This window comes from Pocillopora damicornis, chromosome 9, assembly GCF_964200805.1.
Source record: "Pocillopora damicornis chromosome 9, jaPocDami1.2, whole genome shotgun sequence".
In the NCBI taxonomy this organism is placed as follows: domain Eukaryota; kingdom Metazoa; phylum Cnidaria; class Anthozoa; order Scleractinia; family Pocilloporidae; genus Pocillopora; species Pocillopora damicornis.
Window position 1 is genome coordinate 23,631,908 of NC_142678.1, and position 25,331 is coordinate 23,657,238.

General features: G+C 38.1%; 1 protein-coding gene across 5 annotated transcripts in view; it reads left to right on the forward strand.

Moving 5' to 3' along the window:
- LOC113678369 (uncharacterized) overlaps positions 1 to 23,693 on the forward strand; it is a 33,533-nt gene extending 9,840 nt beyond the window's left edge. For 4 of the 5 annotated variants that reach the window (XM_027195251.2, XM_089182915.1, XM_089182916.1 and 1 more), the window contains 53 exons: positions 102 to 146; positions 564 to 617; positions 2,166 to 2,219; positions 2,320 to 2,373; positions 3,380 to 3,433; positions 3,746 to 3,799; positions 4,126 to 4,170; positions 4,628 to 4,681; positions 5,628 to 5,672; positions 5,779 to 5,832; positions 6,079 to 6,132; positions 6,255 to 6,308; positions 6,588 to 6,641; positions 6,913 to 6,966; positions 7,292 to 7,336; positions 7,953 to 7,997; positions 8,347 to 8,400; positions 9,450 to 9,503; positions 9,582 to 9,635; positions 9,912 to 9,965; positions 10,277 to 10,330; positions 11,039 to 11,092; positions 11,390 to 11,443; positions 11,621 to 11,674; positions 12,174 to 12,227; positions 12,360 to 12,413; positions 12,617 to 12,670; positions 12,857 to 12,910; positions 13,019 to 13,072; positions 13,214 to 13,267; positions 13,356 to 13,409; positions 13,616 to 13,669; positions 13,941 to 13,994; positions 14,090 to 14,143; positions 14,240 to 14,293; positions 14,409 to 14,516; positions 14,863 to 14,916; positions 15,209 to 15,262; positions 15,879 to 15,932; positions 16,083 to 16,136; positions 16,402 to 16,455; positions 16,951 to 16,986; positions 17,312 to 17,329; positions 17,745 to 17,762; positions 17,959 to 17,994; positions 18,147 to 18,164; positions 18,544 to 18,627; positions 18,941 to 18,982; positions 19,444 to 19,579; positions 19,703 to 19,806; positions 20,271 to 20,345; positions 22,607 to 22,828; positions 23,274 to 23,693. In XM_027195251.2, coding sequence (XP_027051052.2) covers positions 102 to 146; positions 564 to 617; positions 2,166 to 2,219; positions 2,320 to 2,373; positions 3,380 to 3,433; positions 3,746 to 3,799; positions 4,126 to 4,170; positions 4,628 to 4,681; positions 5,628 to 5,672; positions 5,779 to 5,832; positions 6,079 to 6,132; positions 6,255 to 6,308; positions 6,588 to 6,641; positions 6,913 to 6,966; positions 7,292 to 7,336; positions 7,953 to 7,997; positions 8,347 to 8,400; positions 9,450 to 9,503; positions 9,582 to 9,635; positions 9,912 to 9,965; positions 10,277 to 10,330; positions 11,039 to 11,092; positions 11,390 to 11,443; positions 11,621 to 11,674; positions 12,174 to 12,227; positions 12,360 to 12,413; positions 12,617 to 12,670; positions 12,857 to 12,910; positions 13,019 to 13,072; positions 13,214 to 13,267; positions 13,356 to 13,409; positions 13,616 to 13,669; positions 13,941 to 13,994; positions 14,090 to 14,143; positions 14,240 to 14,293; positions 14,409 to 14,516; positions 14,863 to 14,916; positions 15,209 to 15,262; positions 15,879 to 15,932; positions 16,083 to 16,136; positions 16,402 to 16,455; positions 16,951 to 16,986; positions 17,312 to 17,329; positions 17,745 to 17,762; positions 17,959 to 17,994; positions 18,147 to 18,164; positions 18,544 to 18,627; positions 18,941 to 18,982; positions 19,444 to 19,579; positions 19,703 to 19,806; positions 20,271 to 20,345; positions 22,607 to 22,828; positions 23,274 to 23,420 — 3,159 coding nt within the window. In that variant the 3' untranslated portion in view covers positions 23,421 to 23,693. Of the gene's footprint in view, positions 1 to 101; positions 147 to 563; positions 618 to 2,165; positions 2,220 to 2,319; positions 2,374 to 3,379; positions 3,434 to 3,745; positions 3,800 to 4,125; positions 4,171 to 4,627; positions 4,682 to 5,627; positions 5,673 to 5,778; positions 5,833 to 6,078; positions 6,133 to 6,254; positions 6,309 to 6,587; positions 6,642 to 6,912; positions 6,967 to 7,291; positions 7,337 to 7,952; positions 7,998 to 8,346; positions 8,401 to 9,449; positions 9,504 to 9,581; positions 9,636 to 9,911; positions 9,966 to 10,276; positions 10,331 to 11,038; positions 11,093 to 11,389; positions 11,444 to 11,620; positions 11,675 to 12,173; positions 12,228 to 12,359; positions 12,414 to 12,616; positions 12,671 to 12,856; positions 12,911 to 13,018; positions 13,073 to 13,213; positions 13,268 to 13,355; positions 13,410 to 13,615; positions 13,670 to 13,940; positions 13,995 to 14,089; positions 14,144 to 14,239; positions 14,294 to 14,408; positions 14,517 to 14,862; positions 14,917 to 15,208; positions 15,263 to 15,878; positions 15,933 to 16,082; positions 16,137 to 16,401; positions 16,456 to 16,950; positions 16,987 to 17,311; positions 17,335 to 17,744; positions 17,763 to 17,958; positions 17,995 to 18,146; positions 18,165 to 18,543; positions 18,628 to 18,940; positions 18,983 to 19,443; positions 19,580 to 19,702; positions 19,807 to 20,270; positions 20,346 to 22,606; positions 22,829 to 23,273 lie in introns of those variants that run through there. The other variant, XR_003446875.2, reaches the window with a different exon arrangement.
- Positions 23,694 to 25,331: the final 1,638 nt, after the last annotated feature.

Here is a 25,331-nt window from a genome sequence, read left to right on the forward strand (position 1 = left end):
AACAAAGCTTGGATCGTATCTTAAAAGTTGCTTTAAGTGATCATTTTTTCTCAGCAACTAAGATTATTTTTAACCACTCTTGTATGCTGATTTTGAAATAGGGAATTCCTGGAGATGCAGGGCCAACTGGAGGAGACGGTCCACTGGTATGATTTGTTTATTGTCTCCAATGGAGCAACATTCTTTGTAGCTGATTGGCTGTTTGTGTCGTGTCAAATGTTTAGTATCTTATTCGTGTGTCTTTTTAAACTTTAATACCTTTTTATCAATGAATATAACTTGTCGTTTGAGGGAATTCATTCAATTTGACAATGTATTTGCGCTTTAATATTCTAGGTTGAGGGGGTTGGAGACGGACAGTATGATAAGGATAACGTTTCATAAAATACATAATACGCTCTGTTGCAGCTTTACCTTAACAAAATAAGCACAAGCCAAACAAAAGAAGCCACGTTATACGATGTTTAAAATGAAATAACATCACAAGTACGCATAGGTAGCTTTGAAGTAAGTGCACGGTGAGTAAGAGACATCAGACTAACTTGATGTTATGCACTTTGAAGGGTAACTACGGAGAACCTGGAGCGCGCGGAGGACCTGGGGATAAAGGAACAACGGTAGGGCCTTTTGATCATCTTTACTTTTATTTACAACATAGCCCTCGAGTAAATATCCATGGCACCTAGGAAAGACTAATTTAACGAAGCTTTTTATCAACTCAGTTGGTTATACTAAATCACCCTGTTATGCCGAAAATAGCCGCTAAATTTGCCAAGCGAGCAAGCTGCAAAATACGATACCTTGAGCTAATTAAAAGAATAATAAAACGGAGGAACGGTGGAAAGGCGGAATAGCAGAATATCTTAAGACGCGGAATGACGGAATGGAATGCCTTTTTGTATGAAGTAAAAGTCTCAAAAAATTCAATTTCAATTACATAAGAAAATAACATAATTAACGGGCGAAATTAAAAGAAGAACCCTAACTCTAATCATTGTTGAGGCTCAGAGCGGGATAGGAGAGCATAAGACTTTCGATCTAGCCTCTTTAAATAGTTTTTATATAACTATTCCTATCATTATTACTATTGTTAATATTATTATTCGTTACCATTTAATTATTGGTTAAATGTCAATTAGACAATATATTCTTGAATAATTTTTTGTGGAACAGGGCACTCTTTGATATGTGGGTTGCAGCAAGTTTTCTGTTTTGCATGTGAGATAAATCTAATTCTGCAGCATTACCTTGTGGCGCCATTATACAACCTCTGTTTCTATTCAATACTATACCAGTAGCCACATGCAGTCTTTGACGGTCTGTTTTCCTCTTTAGCTGGTCCCGTCTGAAAATTCTCATCGTAAAGTTTGGCATGATTAGACCACCATTCTTTAAATGAACCGCAGCAAAATTGTTGTCAAAGAGAAATCTGTAGAACATGTTTTAAACAATATAATAATGTAACAAATAATTACAGTGAAGATATCAGAATCAATTAAATAACCCTCTTTATTGGGTTTTCGCCATTTAACTTACATAAAACTAGTCAAGAAAAGGAATAAACTACAGTCGAACCAATATTAAACAGCACCGTATTAAGTGGTCACCCTGTGTTAAGTTTTCAAAGTCCCGAAATTTTGCTTCTTAATCACAATCATTTTCATCTCTATTCAGCGGTCGTGGTAACCCCTAACTGACTCCTAGCGGCCTGTTTGTATTGTCCTCCACCTGTACTGAACGGTCTCTTAGAACGGAACCACTTAAATAATAATAATCTCTCAAGTAAAATTTAATCCATGTTCATCTCCCGAAATCAAAGTTAGTAGTACTTTGAGCGAGTTTTTGTACACTAAGTGATCCATTATGGAATAGAATGGCGTTTTCATCCTTTTGTTTATTACCCCCATTCTATGGAACCTATAAAAAGTTGTCACTGCGTCATTATCCATCCCTACAGGTTCGAATGTGGTCCTATCAGGGAAAGCAATCGGGATAAACTTGACAAAATTGAAAGGAACGCAAATAAATACGACTACAAAACATCAGTAATTACTTAATCCAGGTCAAACTATGCCGATCAATGTGCATGTTAAACTTACATTTGACAACTTCAGAAATTTACCTTGTCCGGTTCTATAGCAATTACTACCACTTTGTCTTTTTAGGGTCGGCACGGAGCTCCTGGGAGTCTTGGTTTGCCAGGAGGACGTGGACTTAAGGTAAGGGGTAGAGAATGACAAAGGCTCTATGAAAAGCTTGAGATTCACAGTCATGCTGATTGAAGACGTTTGTACTTCCTTCGTTTTTCTCTCACTGTAGGGAAAACAAGGTCATCCAGGACCACAGGGTCAGTCTGGTCGTGAAGGAGATCAAGTGAGTGAGTCTTACATATGATCTGTCGTTACTACAGTTAATGACCAGCAAGGATAAATAAAGTCCCCCCTTTCAAGATTAGCCCAAAGTGATCTTCTCACGATTAAAAGTCAAAGGCAGAACTAAAAGAAGAGGACATCAGAAGCTTTCCTTTGAGATCATATCAATGTCATCGTAAGGACTTCCTTAGGTATTTTTTTAAATCAAGCAACTGGCCATTTCTACTTACCTAGGGCTTTAACTGTGGCCCGTGCTGCGTAATCATCTGACCCCGGTTGTTCAAAGGTTGGATAACGTTATCCACTGGATAAAACTCTATCCGTTGGATAGCGCAATACGTTTTGCTATCACTTATTCGCCGGATAACGTTATCCGTTATATTGGATAGCGTTATTCGCCATTTATTCAACTGGGCCCTGGATGAGAGCAGCCCTTAAAAGGACTGTTGTCGGTTTCAGTGACGTTCCGACAACGTCAGGGGAAGCGAAGTGAGATTTTTGTTTGAAAAACTACAAAAACTTAGTGATACTAACATGCGGAAATTGAGTGGTTTTGCGTGATCTGTACTCTTATCGACAACGATATTCGTCATCACGGTGGTCAAAATGTTGCGAACTTATGAAGCGCAACCGAGTGAGCCCACAAAATTTTGACTACATTTCGTTCAAATTTTGACCACTGTGATGACAGTATCGTCGATAAGAAGAAAGACCACGCTAAACCACTTTCTATTTGTTTTTTATCGGAATATCGACGTCAATTAATTCTTTCAGTGCGTGTGATCCATGTTTGAAAGCTGATAGAGGCATTGTGTGACACGTTGATGCGAGCAGCATTGTCTGTACTCTTATCGACAACGGCAAATTGGCCAATCGGATTGCGACATTACTGCCAATTGAAGTTAAATTTATGTTATTTTGAGAAAAAGCATCATGCACATCGTTACTATTCAAACGATCTATCGAAATTCTACTTGTGCTGCAATCTATTTTTGTTGTGTTGACAGGGAATATCTGGTGGCCTAGGCCTGAATGGAAGAGAAGGATCAACTGGTGCTATGGTATCATATCGCTATCTTGTCTTTCAGTGTAAATGCTTCACCATTTTTAAGTTGTTTTTCCGTTATTATGGTTAACTAGATATCGCAGAAAAGCATTCTGATTAACGTCCACACACATCAGTCGTGGCACAATAACTATACTATGGCTTAATAGGATTTCATCACTATCAGTGTTGTTCCTGGTAAATTTGACAAACTCTAAAATGGTGAAATTACCGAATTATCATACATTTGTCGGGACATAACAATTTTGCTCTTTTTACTTTGTAACATTAGGAAATACTGTTAAAAGTTAATTTTTTTAAATTCTAGGGCTCCATGGGTCACCGAGGAAACAGAGGAGAGCGCGGCAGTAAGGGAACCAAAGTAACCAACATGTTTAATAGTTATTATAATTAAACATTGCCGGGATAGATAACTATCATTACTATCAATAACTTGAAGGTGCTGTTCCTTTTGTGGTCAATTCCTATTTATATTAAAAAATAGTCATTGATAGGTGTGAGTATCTTATAATAAATGGTTGCTATTGTGGTGTGATGGTGCGGGTCACCTATTGTCAACAAGCGAACATACGTAAGGAAGCTAAGCATTCAATTTGGGAAACTACAAAATTCCCCTTTTAAGAAAGACAAACGGCCTTATTGGTCAAAATTCACATCCTGTTTATTATTCTTTCCCTCCCTTGATAGGGTGGAGGAGGAAGAGCAGGGCCTCCAGGATCACCCGGTCTTGCTGTAAGAAATCATCTTGTTGAATGACGAGGAACTACGTCAAAGTGTTGAGCATTACTTCTGGTTACTTTTATTGATGATTTTCATTCATTTTGATTTGAACTCGTGCTCCTGACGATGAAGACTGATCTTTTGATTAAAGAAAAAGAAAAAAATAATAATAACAAGGAAAACAAAACAGAACAAAAGAAAAGGAAAGGAAAAGATTGCATGGGAAAGAACATTTAAGATATAAACGGTTCATAGTTATCATACCTTACAGTACAGCTACACACTTTCTCAAAGATATCTAAAGGCAAAACCTGGAAATGTAGATGTATATACTAGGAATCATTGTTGTACAAGCGTTCTATCGGTAAAGCGAAACCGGTGATAAAGCGAAACAGGAGTTCTCTCTGAGAGCCACGAAGTTATACGCAAGAATCTTTTACCAAATAAAAATTTTCCTGCTTGAATCCAGGGTCTCCGCGGGTGGCGTGGTCAGCTGGGAGGAGGAGGGACGCCTGGAATCCCTGTAAGTTGAAGGACTTGAATAATACATGGCGTGCGTATATAGTTCATCTTCGAGTGTTCAACCCGATAGCTCACGGGTGAGCGCAACGAGCGAGTAAGATAACCAGTTAAACAGGAGAAGAGAAATTCCATATCTACAAGCAACCTGAATTGTTTTGTTTATTACGTGAACAAAATAACCCTTAAAGACGAAAAGAGTCCACTCCATTAATGAATAAAAAAGTGAGATCCACCCCCGAAGAAAAAATTGTAAAGTTCGTTTCTCGATAAGGCTCAAGATGAAAAAATGTGTTAAATCATTACAAAAACAAACAATTGCCGTAACTTCCAATTTACAAAAATTCGACAGGGGTCGACTTTTTCCTTTCTGACAGAATAAATATTTTTAGGTAAACGGCCAAAATTGGCTGTGGCAAATCTTCCAGTTGTCGATTTTCGTTCTCAGCCGCGAGAAATGCTATTACGAAAGGCACTTAGTACGTAACTTTCGGTTTTTCTTTTTGTATTTTGGTTTTGTTTTCCGCCTGGGAAATTTTGAACGTCACTGCCTGTAAGCAATATGAATTTTTCAGTGTTTTGACAACCATAATCTGAGAAGAATTTGACAATCGACGCTGCATAGCGATATCAAACACACGTAAAAAACTATCGCATTATTGCGGCTTTTCTGAAGGCTGGAAATCCATGTAAAACACCGCAGTTTATATGATAAACGATACTAATAACGCGGGTAGAAGTTAAGTCCTGTTAAGGGTTCTAATGGTCACACATTTCACGGTTACAAGGAAAATTCCCGGATAATGGCTATGATGATGATTTCGATGGAAATCAGTACGACACAGTCACAAACCTGATTTTGTGGCATTTTAACCTAAGGTTTAAGACTCCATGCAGTTACAATTTAAAATAAACATGATTATTTCTTTATCTTTTCCATTTGCTCGTAGGGAGAACTTGGAGACAATGGCCGGCCTGGTAGACAAGGGAAGGGTGTAAGTTGAACCTCAGATTGCAAGTTGAAGCCCGATAAAAAAACATCTTAGCTTGTAGATTTGTATCTTAATATGAGCATGGTTTATACAAATTATGCAATTTTAGGGTTTGGCTGGTGTGGCAGGACTGATGGGATCAACAGGAAAGAAAGGACAACGGGTAAGATGACCCACCGGATTCAAGAAATTTCTTTTATCTTTTTAGTCTCTCTGGCCGTCCTGGCAAGAAAGAGAGTGATGCGTAGCCAAGGTTATTTGAAGTGCTGAAAACCATAGCCATGAATAAACATATCAAGAGTTTGCAGTCTAACAACATTATTTGCATTTGTTGAGCAATCGATCGATCAGAGTCAATGCCACATCAACGTCAGTTATGGCTAAGGTATTCATTTACATTTGATTTTAGGGTCCTCAAGGAAAACTTGGAACACCTGGTTTGACCGGTAAAAGTGGCCCTAAGGTAATAAGCAGAACTGAGGGTACAGTAAGGAAAACTGAAAAGATGTTGAGGAAATATGTAGAGCAGCTGATCCTCCTTTATTAAAAATAATCAGAATACTTATTCGTAGCATCTCTTTCTAGGGAAACAGGGGTGCAGCTGGGGAGCCAGGCAACGTGGGAGCCACAGGGCAATTGGTGAGCCCTGTTAAGTTCACCGATAGATTATCACTCATAATATTTATCCTCTTATACATAGAAATAACAGATAGCAAAGGGATTCTATTTTCTAACAATGCGAGGTGTTGGCAGAGATGCATCTATACACCAAATCAGAACCTTATTTGAGAAGGCCTTTAAATAATGTTATCCTTGCTTCTTTTTTGCAGACACTTGTATCTTAGGCTGTTTGAGAAAAAAAGCCAAAAGCAGTTGCTAGAAAAATAAAATAACAGTATCAATATGCCTCATTTTCAGGGTCGAGCGGGACCTGGTGGTGAAACAGGAGAACAGGGGCTTCCCGGTGACATGGTAAGGAACTGTATTTGATTTTAAATATCATGTAGTGAATTATTGCTATTATGATTCATGAGTGGGTGCTACCATCTCATAAAAAACCCAACTGGACAAACGTACACAACCAAGTATTACCATTATTGTTATTACTATCATAAACATAATTCTTATCATTTTATAATTATTATCATCAATATATTTATGTTGTTGTTATTATTATCATCATTTTCATTGACACAAAAATTACATCAAATCTGTTTTCTTTTACTGCCTACTCTTAATAAAGGGTGAAACAGGCTCTGAGAGTGTCCAAGGAGAAAAGGGCGAGCAGGGCAGAATGGTATAAGATGATCTTCTCTTTCTGTATTAGGGTTTTTATGTCATGCTTATCTACACCAGTATTAATCTCTTACTAACCGAATACAAGAGCCATACTGGGGAAGGTCATCCGGAGGTTGTGGTAGTACAGATCGAATGCAGCAAGGTACATTAAAAAACAACTGAGGGCCAATATTCCCCAGTATGGCTCGAGAAAGTGAGGTTAATAAGTAGTTAAGAGCATAGCACATGGAAGGCAAAATTCCAACCAAGTAAAAACCAATCAGAACTTTGGTATTTACCTCAGAACTACCTTGCCTTATAAAAGATTACTTCTCTTTTACCAGGGTTTGAAAGGTGATCGAGGAGAAAATGGTTTCCCAGGAAGAGAGGTAATAGCTTTACTGAAAAATGCAAATACAAAATGGTTTTCGTTTAAAGTCAGTAACAACTTTGTTGGAAGAAAAAGCAACAATAATAAATATTTCAAAGCTGGATGTTTCAAGCTTTAGCCCTTCGTGAGAGTCCTTAGCCTTTCATACTGACACTCAAAACGTCCAGCCTAGAAACTCATTATAATAGCCAATTTAAATTATCAACTGAGTTAATAAAACCAAATTTATCTTATTATACTCCCCCACCGACGCAGCACCACGGTTTCTTTAGAAATTTAGCCTCTTTATTCAATAATAAACATTATCACATAGAACAACTCCTAAATGAGTAATTCAAGCTAGAATACTACGGCACCTAAAAAAAACAAATAAACAAACAGAAACAAAGCTCCGATGGGTTAAATGTTGACAAAACTAATTGGAATAACTTGGCCCTTGGTGAGTGCATGCATGCTCTAGAGTGAATTCGAGCACATCTGCTAGCCTTGTGGTGTTATAGAAAACATTAATAAATAATCGGAGAAAAAACAGCTCCTTGTCTTAAGAATGAAAAACACCACCTTTAAATGTAGCCAGTGTAGTGTGAAGAAGGCTTCATTTAATTTCCTGGTAGGGAGATGCCGGTATTTCTGGGATGGAAGGAGAAACAGGAGACATGGTAAGTTAAACCAATTTTTATTGCTATAAATTAGTTAAGAACTAACTGTTCTGTTTCTTGCATAAACTGTGTGTGGTGACACTTTGTTTTCTATTAGTCCATGTGGTTCATCGTGGGCTCGTACCATTTCTTTGTCTTAACTGGCATTGTATCACCCCCAAATCAACAAGGAAAACAGTAAAATTGATCACTACCTTTGCTTTTTGTATTCTCTTTCTTGATATATTTAAATGAAAATTCGAAAAATTCTACTGATGCATTAATTAAGATAGCCAATATCATGAGATGTCCTAAAAATAACATGCCTATGGTCCACTAGAAAATTTGTATCATTATTTGCAATTTTCAGGGCAGTGTTGGACCACAAGGCATTCAAGGAAATATTGGCAGACCGGGAAATATGGTCAGAAAACAAACATTATCAGTCAAACTAAAACATAATAAACTTAATTTAAACCGCCTCCCGGTTAGCTCAATTGGGAGGGCTGGACTGTCTATGACTGTCGTTAAATAACTTTATAATGAGTACCTGTACTCAACATTTTCCCCGTCCTGCTTCTCCTTTTGAAACTCTATGATGAGTTTCATGTCATCCTCGTCGTCTTTTCTACATCAACATAAGAACAATAGTCAAGTTGAATTATTGAATGTTAGGCAATAAAGACAATACACTATCGAAGAAGGGAACTAACTCATTGTCCGAAACTGATTTAATTAAATTATCGTGGCCCTGATATTTTATACTTACACAAAGGAAAGTTGGCCTGTCCTCATAGACTCCCTCACCGGAGGTGAACTACCAAGATCCTCTAAGAGCTCGTTGGCCAAAGGCCTTCTTTCATTTCGGGTCAGCGACCCTTGGCGACAACCAGAGTGGAACGAGGCCGAAATGATGAAGGCGACTAAAATTTAAAGATCGAAAAAACACGAGGTTTTGGACAGACTGAGAATAATATAATATACCTTCTAGTCCGATATAATACTTAAAAAAATTTCGAAACTAATGCCTTCCAATCACAGCGGTCAACAACTAGTTCGAACCAGAGCCCTGCAGTGCAGGAAAATGTGCTATCTTTCTATAATGTCAAAAAATGGATAGACATTTTAGTCTTCTCGGATAAGAACGAATAAACCGTAGGTCCCGTCTCCTGCTTCTATTAATTAGTCAATTTGGTTAGGCAGGGGACGTTAAAGAACCCACTAACGAGATTACTGTGATATGGCCTGGCCTGTTTATTGGGAATTGGCCTTGTCATTGTTAACGCGGGATCCACTGTAATTGGCTATAGCTGTAGTGGTCTCCCTGCCTGAGATGATTAGGCGAAGCCAAATAATAAATAAAAACTGGGAAATTTCAAATTAAAGATGCAATGAATACTGCTAATCAAAGATATTTGAAGTTAAGGCTTTTTCCCTAAAAATTAGAATGATTTTGATAAAATGTCCTTGCAGGGATTGCCTGGACCCATTGGAACAATAGGACAGGACGGAAGCCTTGGTCCACGGGTAAGAGATGAAGTAAACTTTTTACACAAACTTGAATCTGTGCTTGGAAATAAATCTTTGTATGGGTGTCACTTGTAGGGTGCGGTGGGAGCGACAGGTGCTGTGGGAGAGCCCGGAGTCAAAGGGGAAATGGTAATTATCTCACTTATTTTGACAAAAATATTCCATTTTACCATTTGTCTTTCAGATATAGATTAAAGATTATATCAGAAGAGGTTAAGACCTTAAGAATTAACAAGTGTCACATGAGTTGCAGTACAGTCCCCAGTTGTATTTTATTTTTTAAGGGGTCACTTGTAAAATCTAGAAAAATCTCGCACACATTCTAAAATTGCTGACCCTGATGAACGAACCCAAAAAACAGTACAATAGATTTCAAGTTCAGAGTCTTTGTTGTTCTCACTCCAGGGACATGCAGGTTTGAATGGCCGACCCGGCCAATCAGGATCGATGGGACAAAAGGTCAGCAATAGCTTTGATTGTTTATCATTTGGTCATTACTGATACGAAGATGAGGCTAAATATAATTATTTATGGGAAACCATTAGAAGCAAAGGAACTAAGATATTTTTCAACAATTCATACTTGTATGAGGGAGGTTCACAAAAATTTTGAACATGAAATTCAAAGAAAGTAATTGATATCAAGACCTACATAGGTAGCTGATAGATATTGTGCATTTGTGCCACAACTTACAAAGAGTTGTGTTGAGATAGATTTTCTCTGTCCGATTAATCTTTTTTTTATGCTATCACGTTAATTATTAATTCTAGGGGGCGAGTGGAGAAAATGGAAAGCAAGGAGAACGTGGTCCAGAAGGAAACAGGGTAAAATACATATCATTACTTAGCATTTGGTATGAAAGTTATGAAGTTTAGGGTAAAAAAAGGTAGGGATACGCCAAAATAGAGTAATCTGTTCTTAAAAGACCGTTTCAATGATGTCACACTGGGACCCCTTAAATAAAATAAGACAAACAATGCAGTTACATCCAACCAATGCCCTTGTAGCCTGTGATATTGCTCAGTACAGGTTGACTCTTAATACAGGTTCCACAGATTAGAGGTATTCTAAAAGACAATAAACAACGCCACTTAATGCCATAATTGGCCATATAATGTGCAGAATCTTGCTTGAAAATGTTACTTTGATCTTGGGAGAGAAACATGGATTAAAATTATTTGAACGATTACTCTTAGTTTTATTTGAGTGATTCAGCTTTAGGTGACCACTCAGTACAGGTGGGGGACAATAGAAACAGGCAGTTGGGACTTAATAAAGGGTGACCGCGACCGCTTAATAGCGGTGACTGCTTAGTAGAGGTAAAAAAATTAACGTGATAGAGGAGAAACAAATTCAGGAGTTACCAACTGTCCGCTTAATACAAGGTGACCGCTTGACACAGTATTGACTGCGTAGTTACTGAAGCTTTAGAAACTTAATCTGAGAATTTTATTTAGAAAATAGTCAAATTATAAAACTTCCAACCATACTTGGGTATAGCAATACATTATGATACACTTTTGTGATTTCAGGGAACTCCAGGCAACAATGGTTTGCCTGGACTTCATGCCACTCAGGGAGACACGGTAAGAGAAGTTTTTCAACATCAGTTTAGAGCTTTACACCTTAACATTATCATGCATTAGATTTTTGGTTCTTTTACGTAGCGGATAGACTTGAGAAACTGAACACCTTGATCTATTTTGTCTGAAAACAAAACATAATATCTGTGTGTATTTGTCTTCTCCTGCAAAACAATACATCCCTTTTGGCTCCTCACATGTCTCAAGCACCTGTGTAAAAATCCATACTCTGAATATGATTGTTCTTCTCTGTCATATTAACAAGTGTGACAGCATACCATAATATTCTTTGACTCATAGGGCGAGAAAGGAGTGGCTGGTATTAAGGGTCTTATAGGATACAGAGGTCAAACGGTGAATATGCTGTTAAATTTCTACCTTAGTCTTCAGCTTAGCTGGTTATAATCTTTACATGTTTATAACAATCATACAAACAGGTTTATTTTTCACTGATCTCAGTCCCAATCCTGTTTTAAAATCCAGGCCATCATATTGGAGCGATAGTGCAATTGTTGTTTGTTCCTTACTCAGGGTCCTGTTGGAGAGATGGGTCTTCAGGGGCCAACAGGTCTAAAAGGAGCTAAGGTACAAAATAAAATGATACTTTCATTTCTATTTTTATGAATATTCAATTACCATACTCTAAAAAAGTTAATATCTAAATGGGGCATTAATTCTACTGATGAAATTTTTCAAAAATGGGTAAAGAGGCGTAGGAAGAGAAGTAGTGTTTGGTTCAAGTACATGTAAAGAGGTGAAGATTTCCAATTTCCTGGTGGGATGCTCTACCTACTCAAATACGATGAACTAGTTTGTGAGTCAGTAGATGCCTGTTTTTAAACCTTGAAAAGTACTTAGTTCATATTTGTGGGAGGAATAAAGAAAGCACCTAATCCCTGTCTCGTTTTTGCTTGCCCATCTTTTTTCCCATTTCCACTGACCTTGGGCCTTGCACTATGCCAGTCCTGTGTGGAGAATTGGTGCATAACATGACACATTTTGAGTTCAGATACTAAGTGAAGAAAAACATTTCACACATGCTTAAGACTAAGAAAAACTATTTGGCACTATTTTACAACCTCAGGGTCCAAACGGAGATGAGGGGATGACTGGAGAAAGGGGAGAAGAAGGAGAACTGGTAATATAACCATCATGTTGTCTGACTTGTTCAGTGTACATATGACTGCATAATTGGAACTGAAGGACAGAGACCAGTTCTGTGACTATGATGAATGGTGGTTTTAATCACCTCCATATACTTTTTTGTCAGGGAATTGCAGGTTCTGTGGGTGCAAAGGGAGAAGCTGGTGATAGAGGAGAACAGGTCAGTAATATTTACTCAACCCACCCAAAAGAATTAAAAAATCATTGATTCGCTTCTGTTGAACTCTCTTTTGGAATGCAACTGAAGGTAGAGGAGATCTGAGTTACATTGAAGAAGGAAAACATTATGACAGGTAGACTAAGATATTTATTGTATTACAGTGTCCCTGTATGTGATATGTGTTTCTTTTTGATACTACTCAGGGTTTGGAGGGAGCACCTGGAGACTTAGGAAATAAAGGAGACCCTGGAATACCGGTACAGTTGAAGGGTGGGGTGGGGTGAGGACATTCACGTGTAATTTGCTTGAAACGAGATGCATTCTGAAAGGTCAAGGTGGCCAAAAACCGTATTACTCTTTGGATTGATGTTTGCTAAATTACAAGTCAAATTATGATTTTTGGTAAGCTTCCCTTAAAAAAAAAAGATATTTTCACATACTAGGGAGAAGCTGGATCTGAGGGATCTCTTGGTGAACGAGGACAAAATGGCATTAAGGTAGAGTATATACTGACATGCTAAAGCTGAGTTGATAACCGCTTCTAGAATTTTCATAGGGCATCTGATTAAACGATTAACTTGATGTGTTTTTGATACATTCGACAGGGACTCAACGGTGATTTTGGACCTGAAGGTTCTCGAGGCTCAACAGGATTTTCAGTCAGTTCAACTTCGTTTTTTATTCATCTTTTAAGAATTCAAAGTCTCTATGGATTTATTGTGGAAGTCCCTCCACAGACAAAGCATGTATAACGTATTAAGCGAGATCTAAGCTATTACATAAACTCTGTTTCATTGCAGGGCTCCACTGGCTTACCTGGAAACCCTGGTGAGCCAGGACAAACTGGGGCTCAGGTAGAGAAGTACATTCGTATATCATAGCTTAAAACCCGCCTGTGTCTTTTGATTTCATAATATGTAAATACCCTGTTAACCTCGACAGGGCCCTGTAGGACCACCAGGCGTAAATGGACCTTCTGGCAGCAAAGGACCAATCGTGAGTAGTACCCCATGTTTTGTACCTTCTGGAAACGCTTTTTTGATCGTGCAATCCATAACAAAAGTACAGCATCAATCTGATATACTTCTTATTTTGTACGAGTGGAACTTATAATCTCAAAGAATCGAAGTGCAACTTACCTTGATGTTCAGTGCGCCCAGTTGTTACTGACAGCTATACTATATGAATTGGTATATTTGCAGGGACTAGTTGGTAAACGTGGAGCCACAGGACAAATTGGTGGAGAAGGACAAAAGGTACAAAATGAATTCACAGTTTTAACTTTGCCATGAAATAATAACGATATATTAGTAAGAAAAAAGAAAAAAAAAAAAAACATCGTGTCCAAACTCTGTTAATAAGTACTGTTACTACTCGACAATTATAAAATAAAAGCGTTAAGAAAAAATATCCATAATAACCTTGGAGTGCATTCACTTAGCTCAAGCACAATTACCCTTGTCATTATTAGAACAACTGCGTCTTCATTCATTTGATCTTTCATTTATTATTCTTATTCTTTCAAAGGGAGAAAGAGGAGAACCAGGTAGTGATGGTGAAGACGGCACAACAGGGAGAGAGGTTTGAACGAAGAGAACTACATTCATCTACTTTTACCTACATTCATTTGCCGTTTCGTTCATCGAATACTGATACCGCTTCTTTTACTTCGTTAGGGTAGCATTGGACTTCCCGGAAAGAATGGAAACCGAGGAGAAAAGGCAGATGAAGTACGACATAGATAACTCGCGAACTATAACTGACTTAATAAATGATGTAACTGTCAAACAATGTTTCTCACCACACAATTTCCTTTCTGTTTCTAGGGTCCCCGAGGTTTAATGGGGAAAATTGGACTGGCTGGGAAACCAGGTGAAAAGGTAACAATGGTTTCCAATGGTTAACTGCTTCATCGTCGGTATTCTTTTCACTACTCAGTTATTTTGAACTTTTTCAATAAGTTTCATTAATCAGTTGTTATCTTGATTATGTCAGGGTCTTCCTGGGGCATCTGGTTCAACAGGTGCCTCCGGTCTGCAAGGAGTTAAAGGAATGCAGGGAGCTCGAGGAGATCAAGGGGCCACAGGACATTTTGGGGAAGATGTGAGTTGCATATTGTTTTTGGGAAGACGTGAAATGCAAATTCTTTAGGGGAAAGATGGGAGTTTAAAGGTTCTTTTTTTTAATAAGATATGAAATTCAAATTCTGTGGAAAATGTGAATTAAAATTCCTTTTGGGGATCACTTGAGGGGAAAATGTTTCAAATTTTTGGTGAAAAACTCTGGGCCACGGAGTCAGTTTCAGTTCCACTGATTCTATTGCCAACTGGGGGACTTACAGATACATCGTACCTTAAGAGGAAAAAGTGTCTTTCCTGATTTCGTTGACGGTGTGTTCCGTTTAGCGAGTCGGTATTTAATATGACGACTTTTCCGATGTTTTTATCAGGGTCCTCACGGAGTCACCGGTTATCCAGGCTTACCTGGGAAACAAGGGGTCAAGGTAAGTATTTTAATTCAGAAATAGCCTGCGATCCAGGCTTCTTATAATTGTGCATTAACGTTACAAGCTTGCGATTGTTTATCCAAACGGCCCTTTTCACTCACTCCCTTGGTTGCCGTATAGTCAAACATAGGAGTTATAATTTTTACCGAGGGAATAGTAAGCATTTGGTCACCAAATTTACGCCTGCTCTGCAGGCAATACTGGACATAAAGTCACCTTTGATTTCTGATGAAGTTGGAATCAGATGCGGATGTCAAGACATAACTGACCTCTCATTGTGCCTTCCCAGGGCGACTCTGGCGAGTTAGGAGATGATGGCGTTAGAGGAAGAGCAGGGGAAAAGGTTCGCAATGTTTTTAATCATAACGAAAGAACAGGTACAGGGTGCAGTCACGTTCTGGGATACTTAAAAGCACGGTGATCCAATGGTTTTCATGGTTGACTACGCTTGAGGTATCGATGAATGAAACATTACATTGCCGCCCCGCCAGGTTCTGGTAAACTTAAGGCTGTTCTTTGCTGGAATTAGTCGATTGATGTCCAGTCAAGGTTGTTCGACATTCTTCAGTAAGAGAACAAATGTAATTTCAGACCAACAGTTATGGATACAAACCTCAACTGAAGTGTTCCGGTCTTTCATTCAGACTTAATGAATGTTGACGATATTTTTCCATAGTTAGGAGACAATTAGGGTGGACAGGATGCGCTTAACTATTTCCGAAAAATTTCCGGACATAGCAAAATTTTCCTTTTAGACATGCATAGAAACGTTGTTGTAAAGTTTGCCTTTGGTGCAACTGAGAGGAAAAACTCTAACAGGTTGGGGCCTTGAAATTTGACGAGCCCTTAATCTTTAAAACGTGACATGCCTTTTGCTTTGTCGTGAGCCCAGCGGAAGACATGCTTAAACAAAGGCATTTCTTATGTTTTAGATCAAGTGTCTTTCCTTTCATCTGTAGGGAAGTAGAGGAATCAGAGGCGCGAAAGGACCCATAGGGTCTAAAGGTGCACAGGTATGTCAGTCATCTCTTGCTAGTTTTTCATTTTTATCATAAAGCTGTGGTTGTATATGTGAAGTTTAGCAAAAGTTAAAAGATGTTTTACTTCTTGTTTGGCATTAGTATTTTATTAATTTATAAAATATGGCTTACACATATATTAAGGGTCCTTTAGGTGAGCCTGGTCTCGTAGGACCGTTTGGACCAGCTGGACCGCAGGTAAATGATTTTCTTTTAACTCTTCAATCTTTGAAGTTCACGTAAGAGCCCTTCATGGAATCTTTTAAGACCGCTACAGAGAATTTCCTGTAGTTTTTCTTTTGCATAACTATAACATAAACATAAAGTTGAGTTCTCAGTATCCTGTCAGAGGCATTTTCAAAGGTATTTTCATACAGTCTGATTAAGACAGAAAAAATTCCCATCGTAGCCACTGTAGTGTGTGATAATTAACAAAATCCTTTTTGCTACTTTGAATCTTAAGGGAGCTGGCGGTATCAGAGGAAGCCAAGGATCTCCTGGGTTACAAGGAATTCTTGTGAGTAAAGTTTGCCTTTCAAGAGAAAAACAGGCAGAATTATTTTATATCGTTACAGAAACATGTGCTTTCACAAACATCTACAACACGAGATACTAACTAGAGCACAAATGAATAAAGGGGGTAAGTTTCTAAGGAAATTGTGGTGCTGCGTCGGTTGTAGAGTATAACAGGGTAATTTATTATTATCAACTGAGTTGATAACTTAAATTGGCCACCTTAGAGAGTTTCGAAGCTGACGTTTTTTGCGTTAGCCCTTCATCAAAGCGAATAGACTACTAGAACATACTTGCAGCCAGTGAAGTTCTACTACCTAGGTCACACCACCAAAGTCATTCTGCCTAAGTTATACTTTCTAAGTAATTCTGCCCAAGTTATAATTTCTAGTCATTCTGCCTATATCATACTTTTGTATTAAATGTCCATCGCTTCTTAACGATTGCTTATGACACTTGTATTGATGTCATAATGATTATTCCTTTCTGAATCTTTTAGGGACCACCTGGTTCACCAGGAGGCTTTGGAAACAAAGTATGATAAGTATTTGATTGATTCAATAGAGAATATATTACAGAAGCCATTACTTTTCAGGACCAATTTCAAAATTATCCCTTGTAAAACTGTCTTCTATTCTGATTTGCTTCCATGCTAATACCCAGCTATATGTTGTCACTTTCTGAAGCAAAGTATTTGATATAAAATTCCTTCCACGTGGCTTTCAATCAAAGTTGAGACTAATTGAAGAGATATCTAAACTTTACAAAGATCAAGCAGTTGCTTTCGGCCCTTATATTTCATGTGGTTGTCGGAGTTTTCCAATGTTTTTATCAAAGGCTTTTGATCCATTTCTCTACAGGGAGATGCTGGACCACAGGTAGGTCTATTAAAAGTATAAATTAATTCTCAAATGATATTTCAGTAACAGTTCACCTCATGTACTAGGTTAACGTAGGACATTAGCAAAGAAAGTGCTCCGATAATTTGGTAAATTTTTGCTATTGGAGTTGTGGGTGAAAGATCATGACCACGATCGCAATTGTAATCACCTTAACAGTATAGCAATCCTATTTGACCAAGTCCTGACGAATTTGGTTTATTTTTGCAAACTGATGTTAATGAAAGAAACTTTTGGAAAACTTGTTAAATCAATAGTTTTTAAGTAGAATCATGAAAATGCTTACAGACCATTGCATTGCATTCAATGTTAATTGTAAAATTGTCACGCTTACAGTGAGGTTGATCTAGATTGTTTTCTTTCCTTGTTCTACTACTGTAAATGTGACATCCAGGGACCAGATGGACTTCAGGTATTTTTCGTTTTAAAACTTTCATGTAACTCCTCATACTGCACTTTATTAAGCTTGGTCGATGTTTTAGGGGAAAGGAGACGGTAGTTGTATTTGGGTTAGGTTACAGTTCACTTTAAATTTTTAAAACAAAGGAGTGTGGCTGGTTCTACTATTATGAGTTTAGCTTTCAACAGTTGATGAAAATTATTTTTAGGGTCCCCCAGGACCGTCAGGTGCACCAGGACAGGCGGTGAGTCTACAATGTGAATCAAACCTAGCATTTACTATAGCCAATTTGATTATTGCCATCAGTCCATCATACTTTCCTAAAAACTTGACTGAAAAAAAGCAATAAAAGTCTTCATTTCAATTTTGTGAGTTTCTCATTTCATTTATTCACAGGCAGATATTTCCAGCTGGGTAAGTATGTTGTGTTTTCCCTTTAATACAGACTCTCTTGTCTTTGAGAAAGGCCCAGTAAAATGTGGTTCAGGATAGCTTTTCACGCCCTCTGTTTCGAGTTTGCCCTATGATGCTATGTTGCTTAGGGTTTATGTTGCATATTCACAAACTCAATCACGTAAAATACATAACTTTACGGAAAATTTTTCAAGTGAAAAAGTTCACTCAGAAAATCCAAAACAGTTATGACCCCTACCCCAAATAACCTGGGTTTGACTTCCTTAAAACTGAATGGTAAAGACCAAGTTGCATTAGTCAAGAATACCGTAAAGTGAGTGTCATCGTCATTCTTACTCTCTGCTGATAATCTTTTCAAATTTTTTAAATTTAAATTAAGATTTCACAACAGAGGTATGGATTTCTTGAGGAGTCTTTGACTCAGAGTAATACCAAGTCCTCTCTGTACAAAAGTAAAAGTTTGGTAAGTATATTTTATGAATTACTCTCCAAGTTATGCAATACCTTTTCCTTTGAACCCTGGTTTAATTCTGTTGCAACCAACATTAGCTCCGAAATGAAAGTACTCTAGCTTGTAATCTGTTCACTGACTCCTGTTTTTTTTTAATTATCGTCAAGAGGTGGAGCTTGAAAGTGGTTGCGAACAGACTACACGACTTCCCCAAAGTGCGCTTATTTGAACTTCATTTGTGCTTCCTCATTACTTTATGTTTATCATCATCATAACTTTTTTTTTTGGCCTGTAGTGAACTAACGTTCTTACATTTTCCTTGCAGCCCCGACAGACACTAAAAACAAATTCCAAACATAAAGAGGTGGTAAGTTCCTCTAACATTGTCATTAATAAACTCTTAAATGATTTGTCAATAACACACCACTCTTGCGTAAGCCCTTTAACGTATTATGAATCTATTATAGTTATCTTGTTCAGTTTTCACTGTACCCCCACCAGTATGCAGTGACTGACAACATGTAAGATTATAACCACAAACAGGGTTCATTTATTGTGGGATTGTAGAAGAATAATTACTGGGTTTTTTTTTCCTTTTTTCGATTTAAGACGAACGGAAACTACTTCTCCCAACATGATCCATCCGGGTGGAGAAATTTTGCATCCTCTCATCCGCGAACGAAGAGACTCTCGTGCTGCCGGAAGCGCTAATAATGATGGCCTTTACATGACAAAGTATATTCATAATTTAATACCCCAGGTGTTACTTATCTAGTATGTAGGGTGGCGCTTAGTAAATTAGCTCTTGTGGATTTCTTTTCTTAACAGGGAAACAGTCCAGTTATCGAAGCCATAAATAACCAAGTCCAGTCGTTGATAACCTGCAGACGATTTCTAGGTACCAGACGTTACCCAGCCAGAACATGCCGAGACCTGAAGCAACTTGAGCCTAATGTTACCAATGGTAAGGCAACATCATATTTTTTTTAAGAATCAAATGAACTGTTGTACGAAGAAAACTTTGCAACTTTTTTTTGTTCTTCACAATTGTAATAATATCTGACAGACAATTGATTTATTTATCAAGGTCACTTCTGGATCGATCCCAATGGTGGGCCAGTGGATGATGCAGTCCGAGCTTATTGTGATTTTCACTTTAACGCAACATGCATTCATCCAAAAAAGAGTAAGGTAAGGAGGAAATCATATTATTACAGAGTCCTTATTTCTTATAACAAACATGTATGTTTGCTAAAAGGGTGTAGCAAAAAAGAGTAAGGTAAGGAGGAAATCATATTATTACAGAGTCCTTATTTCTTATAACAAACATGTATGCTTGCTAAAAGGGTGTAGCAAAAAAGAGTAAGGTAAGGAGGAAATCATATTATTAGAGTCCTTATTTCTTATAACAAACATGTATGTTTGCTAAAAGGGTGTAGCAAAAAAGAGTAAGGTAAGGAGGAAATCATATTTTTACAGAGTCCTTATTTCTTATAACAAACATGTATGCTTGCTAAAAGGGTGTAGCAAAAAAGAGTAAGGTAAGGAGGAAATCATATTATTACAGAGTCCTTATTTCTTATAACAAACATGTATGTTTGCTAAAAGGGTGTAGCAAAATTTGCATGAGTAACTCCATGTTTTTTCCGACACAGACAGAAAACAAGAAATGGTTCTTTGGACCTGACGGGTACAAGTGGTTTTCTAAGGAATTTGATGATCTACCCCAGGTACACACATAATCTTTGATTTACACCTTCGGCGAATTCTTAAGATTTATAAAGCCGTGACAAACAGCTTCACCAAGCCTGTAATATTGACGCTAATTTTTTTCTCATTCCAACAAAAAGCAGTCATTTGTTTGGTTTGAGCGCTACAGGTTTTTTTTAGAGCAGGTGGGCGAACTTACACCGGTTAATTTTTCGACATCATTTTTTTATGTAACAGTTTGGTCCAGGTGTTATATTGTTATCTGTTTTGTTTGTTTGTTTTTGTTTTGGTTTTGGTTTGTTTTGTTTTTGTTTTGTTTTTGTTTGTTTTTATATGACCCGTTTAGTTCCGGTCTTGCAGTCCTGGGGAAAGACGGGTCATGTGATAATGTAATTTGATCGTTCGGGTGAGTGTAGTCCTGAGAAAGACTGTTGTCGGTAGTGGTGACTGACGTTTCGACAACCCGAGCGGAAGTCATCATCAGAGTCAAGTGAATGGCTGTTGTCAGTCGAATGTACTTAGTCTGGTTTGTATAAACTGATTGGTCAGTTTTGTCGTGATGTTTTGGCTGTAAGACTCAAGTGGCTTAGGTCAATCGTGATTGGTCGGTCTCGATCCGTTAGTGACGTTAAGTCGTTCTGTTCGGTTCATTTGTAATGTTAATGTCGTGAATGAGTCGTTTGTATGGTGCCGGTAGGGGTTGACACCTGTTGAGAGGAGTCTGTTCCAAGTTCGTAAACCAGCTTTCCAGGGTTAGTCGTTGAAAGTAGTTGGTGCTGTAGGTTAGGCATTGCGCAGAGTCCCAGTCAATAGTGTGGTTCGTAAGTCGGTGATGTTCAGCAATGTGATTGTTGACATCGCCTTTCCTCGTCGCTCGTTTGTGTTCAGTCAGTCTAGTTGTGAGGTTTCCGCCAGTCTCACCGATGTAGGAGGCGTGGCAGTCGGAGCAATCGATCTTATACACTGCTCCCTGTCTGTTCCTCGGTTCGTCTTTGTCTTTGACGTCAGTCAGTAACTGACGTAGTGTGGTAATAGGTTTGTGAGCGACGCGGATATTGAAGAGTTGTAGGATGAGCGAGATGTTCTCAGATATACCCTTTATGTATGGTATAGTTGCTGTGGTCGTAGGAGTTGCGTTGTCGTTAGCTTCGATAGTAGTAGGTCGGTGAGTGTTACGTTGGATGAAGTCTTAGTTGTAGTTGTTCTTCGAAAAAACACGGTCAAGATACTTGTTCTCGTCGGATGAGGTGTTTGTCGTACTGCATACTAGAAAAAAAACTGAAGTGTGTAGGGCTAGACGGGTTATGTTGTTTTTTCATCTTATGACCCGTGCAGCTCTCTTCCTACAGTCCTGGGGAAAACCATAATAAACACCGACGATTGTAGGGCTACATGGGTTATATTGTCTTTTCATCTTATGACTCGTGCAGCTCTCTTCATACAGTCATGGAGAAAACCATAATAAAAACTGACGTGTGTCGGGTTAGATGGGTTATGTTGTCTTTTCATCTTATGACCCGTGCACCTCTCTTCATGTGGTCCTGAAGAAAGCCATAATTAAGACTGACGTGTGTAGGGCAAGACGGGTGATATTGTCTTTTCATCTCATGACCCGCGTAGCTCTCTTCATGCAGTCCTGGAGAAAACCATAATAAAAACTGACGTGTGTAGGGCTAGATGGGTTATATTTTCTTTTCACTTTATGACCCGAGTAGCTCTTTTCATGCAGTCTTGGGGAAAACCATAATAAAAACTGACGTGTGTAGGGCTAGACGGGTTAACGTGAGCCTGTTCGGTAAGAGCCATCAGGCACCGCACTCACACGGCTCTGTTGCAGTTTCCAAGAACAGGAATTAGAATTTTACACTTAACGTTAAAGAAAAACAGAATTGATGAAATGTGTCGCATTTTTCGATAAATTGGAACTGTCTTGTTCTGTCACGAAGAAGTACAGGAAAACTTTTTATTGCATAATCGTTTTCGTGTTTTTTCAGGGCGCACCCTTTTCGTATATATCATTGCTTACTCAAATCAGCAACATGGGAAAGGGATTATAAAAAATGTTTTATTACATTCGCGCGATGTTTTGCTTTAAAGTAGTGTCTATAATATGCTTAATTTGAGCATAAATGAAAAAATATTTCAGGTGAGTCGAGTAAGTGTAGCACAAAGAAACTATTTACTCATTGTTCTGCCGAAGGAAAACGTTTTCAATGCCACTCAGCAGAGGCAGTCACAGTCAGTGAAAATTAAGTTGATTAATTCCCTTTTGTCTTTGCAGTTTGTTTATGACTGCGACCCAATTCAACTGACATTCCTTCGGCTGCTAAGCAACCGCGCAAAACAGGTCATCACCTATCATTGTTTAAACTCCTCTGCCTGGTTCAAGCAAAGTACTGGGAGCTATGAATATTCCATTAAGCTTAAAGCAGAAAATGGAATTGAGATTTACGCTCAGGGAACCATAAAATACCAACCCACCATACTTCTTGACGAATGCAAGGTACGAGTTAATTTAGTAATTCTTGTTACGTTTCGTTGCCGGCTCACTTTGCATGTGATTGCTATGCAAAAGGTGTCATGGTTATTAATCATACAACCACTTTGTGAGACGCAGATAATACAAACAATCACGAAAGAAACCTGAGAGTAGTCTGTACAGAAATTAAAATCTACTCCTATTGGAATAAAACAGGAAGCGTTACCTGTCATGTTCTCCTTTACTGTTCAGCTTAAAGTTATATAATCCGTAAGAACGTATAATAGGTATTTGTGTGTATCGTTTGCGAGATAGTTTGTGTAAATTGAGTTTCTTTTGCGTTCACTACAATATTTGAAAAGATGTTATTTTGAATTTGAGATGTTTATAACATGTTATTAGTATTCCCTTGTGTTATTGAAGCCATTTGCGATGTTTCCATAGTCGTTTTCTTCTTTTCAACTTGTAGATTAAAGATGGTGCATGGCGTAGAACGATTTTGGAGGTCAATACTTCTAAAACGCACAGACTTCCAATAAAAGATGTGGCAGTACATGATGTTGGAGATACTGGAGAAGAGTTTGGTCTTGAAATTGGTCCTGTGTGCTTCTCGTGACGATGCGAATAAAAACAAGAATAAATAAACCATAGGAATCGGAAGACAGAAAGAAACTCTTTCGACTCTAAAATTTACTGCAGTGTAAAATCACTTCATTTTTAGATTTTAAAAAACTACTGTTAAGGTATTATCGAAACATATGGTTATTAGTTTGGTATCGTCTCAAAGTTGTGCCTGAAAATAGAGGTAAGTGTCCTCAGCGGTGAACGTGTTGTTGTTGTTACGCGAAAGTGTCAGATTTTAAATAAACGGATCAGAATGTTTCAACAATTGGCCAGCTTCTCTTCTTTCTGCTCTAAGGGGTAGGTATTTGCAATTCCCTCTCGCTGGTTATAATTTGAGGGGATCGGACTTATTGGCCCTCGAGTGGTGACGGTTGGTACTCGAGACCGGTTCAAATGACCAGCCTGCCCTATTTTTCGCGTTATTAGGAATAGTACGAGAAACAAAATACGGTCGATTTACTACGATAAATATGTCGAAATATGAATATTCCACACGTAAAATCGATAGAACTTATGTTTGTTGTAGTTTTTGGCGATTTCTGCCGTTTTAAGCATGTTTTGCCACCACTGTTACTCCTGTTATAAGACGAAGTTATGCCTGGTGTGTACCTAACATTGTGTTTATACGACCGATGATTACGTAAAACGGTATGGAAACTACACAACTTGGCAGGAGTCAGAAGTTGTAACAAAGTATTGGGACGTTTGGGGGCAGATGGCTTGAACAACTGAACTCTCTGAGAGAAGAGCACCAGAAGTCTTGCATCTCATAGCATCTTGCATAGCTTCTTGTTTAATGTACCACTGCCTGTTGTTACAACGTCTACTAACTTCACCAACAATTCCAACTTCCACTACTATTGCCAAAAAGCTTAGCACTTATTTTATCATTTGGTTGTGTTTTCTTAACTATGCGAGATAGATGCACATATAGCGACGTGTATAGCACATATAATGCACTAACCGCTGATTTAGAGATAACCCAAAGGGCTAAGATAACACCCACAGATGTGAACCTCGAGCTGTTAGAAAGTCCAACAGTTTCATCCAAATAAAGCGCTTAAAATCGCGTGCGTATTTGGTAAACACTTAACCAACGGATAGCGATTTATCCAGTAATTAGCACCACCTAGCCTTTGAACAACCGAGGCCTGGCGGGTAGCACAAGGTTTAATTTTTTTTACAAGTTTTGTCGGTTATTTTATTATTATTTCAGCCGTGACTGAACGGAAAAAAAAAGAAAAAAATTTAAAGCCCGTGAAAAATAATAATTATGGCTTATTTCACATCATATTTTGCTATTTTGATAGAGGGATGGTCTAAATGCGCACGACTATTTTTGTTACTACCTTTTCAATCTCTACATTTTGTACAAAACTTTTGTATTAATTGCGAGGCCCTTCTGTATTTTGTCTTGGAAGAAAAATGAAGAGAACCCAGATGTTATTTTGCCGTTTGCGTTTTACCATAACAAAACGTGCCCCTAGTGAATGGTGCTAATTAGAAAAATCGTGCGCGCTAAAAGCCCGTGCAGTTAGACGAGCCATTCAGGGAAGAGCTCAACAACCCACGACGAACGACTACGACAAAAATTGAAGTTTTCTTACCTCCCTATCAGTATCTGCATTTTGTGCAAAACTTTTGTACTCTTTGTGTGTCAGTCAAGTTTCAACACACGAACGCTTCAAGATTTATTTGCATTTGTTGCTAAAAAGGAACAAGCAATTACAAATTATTACGAAGGAGAAGGAATAGGAAAACGCTAAACAACAGAGGAAATTGGACAAGGAAAGACTCTTACAAACGTTGTGTGACTTGTGAGCACGAAGAACAGAAAAACTAAAAGATGATCGCAGTGAAGGAATCGATGTTAACCCTAATGCACTCTGATACTCCTATGTTC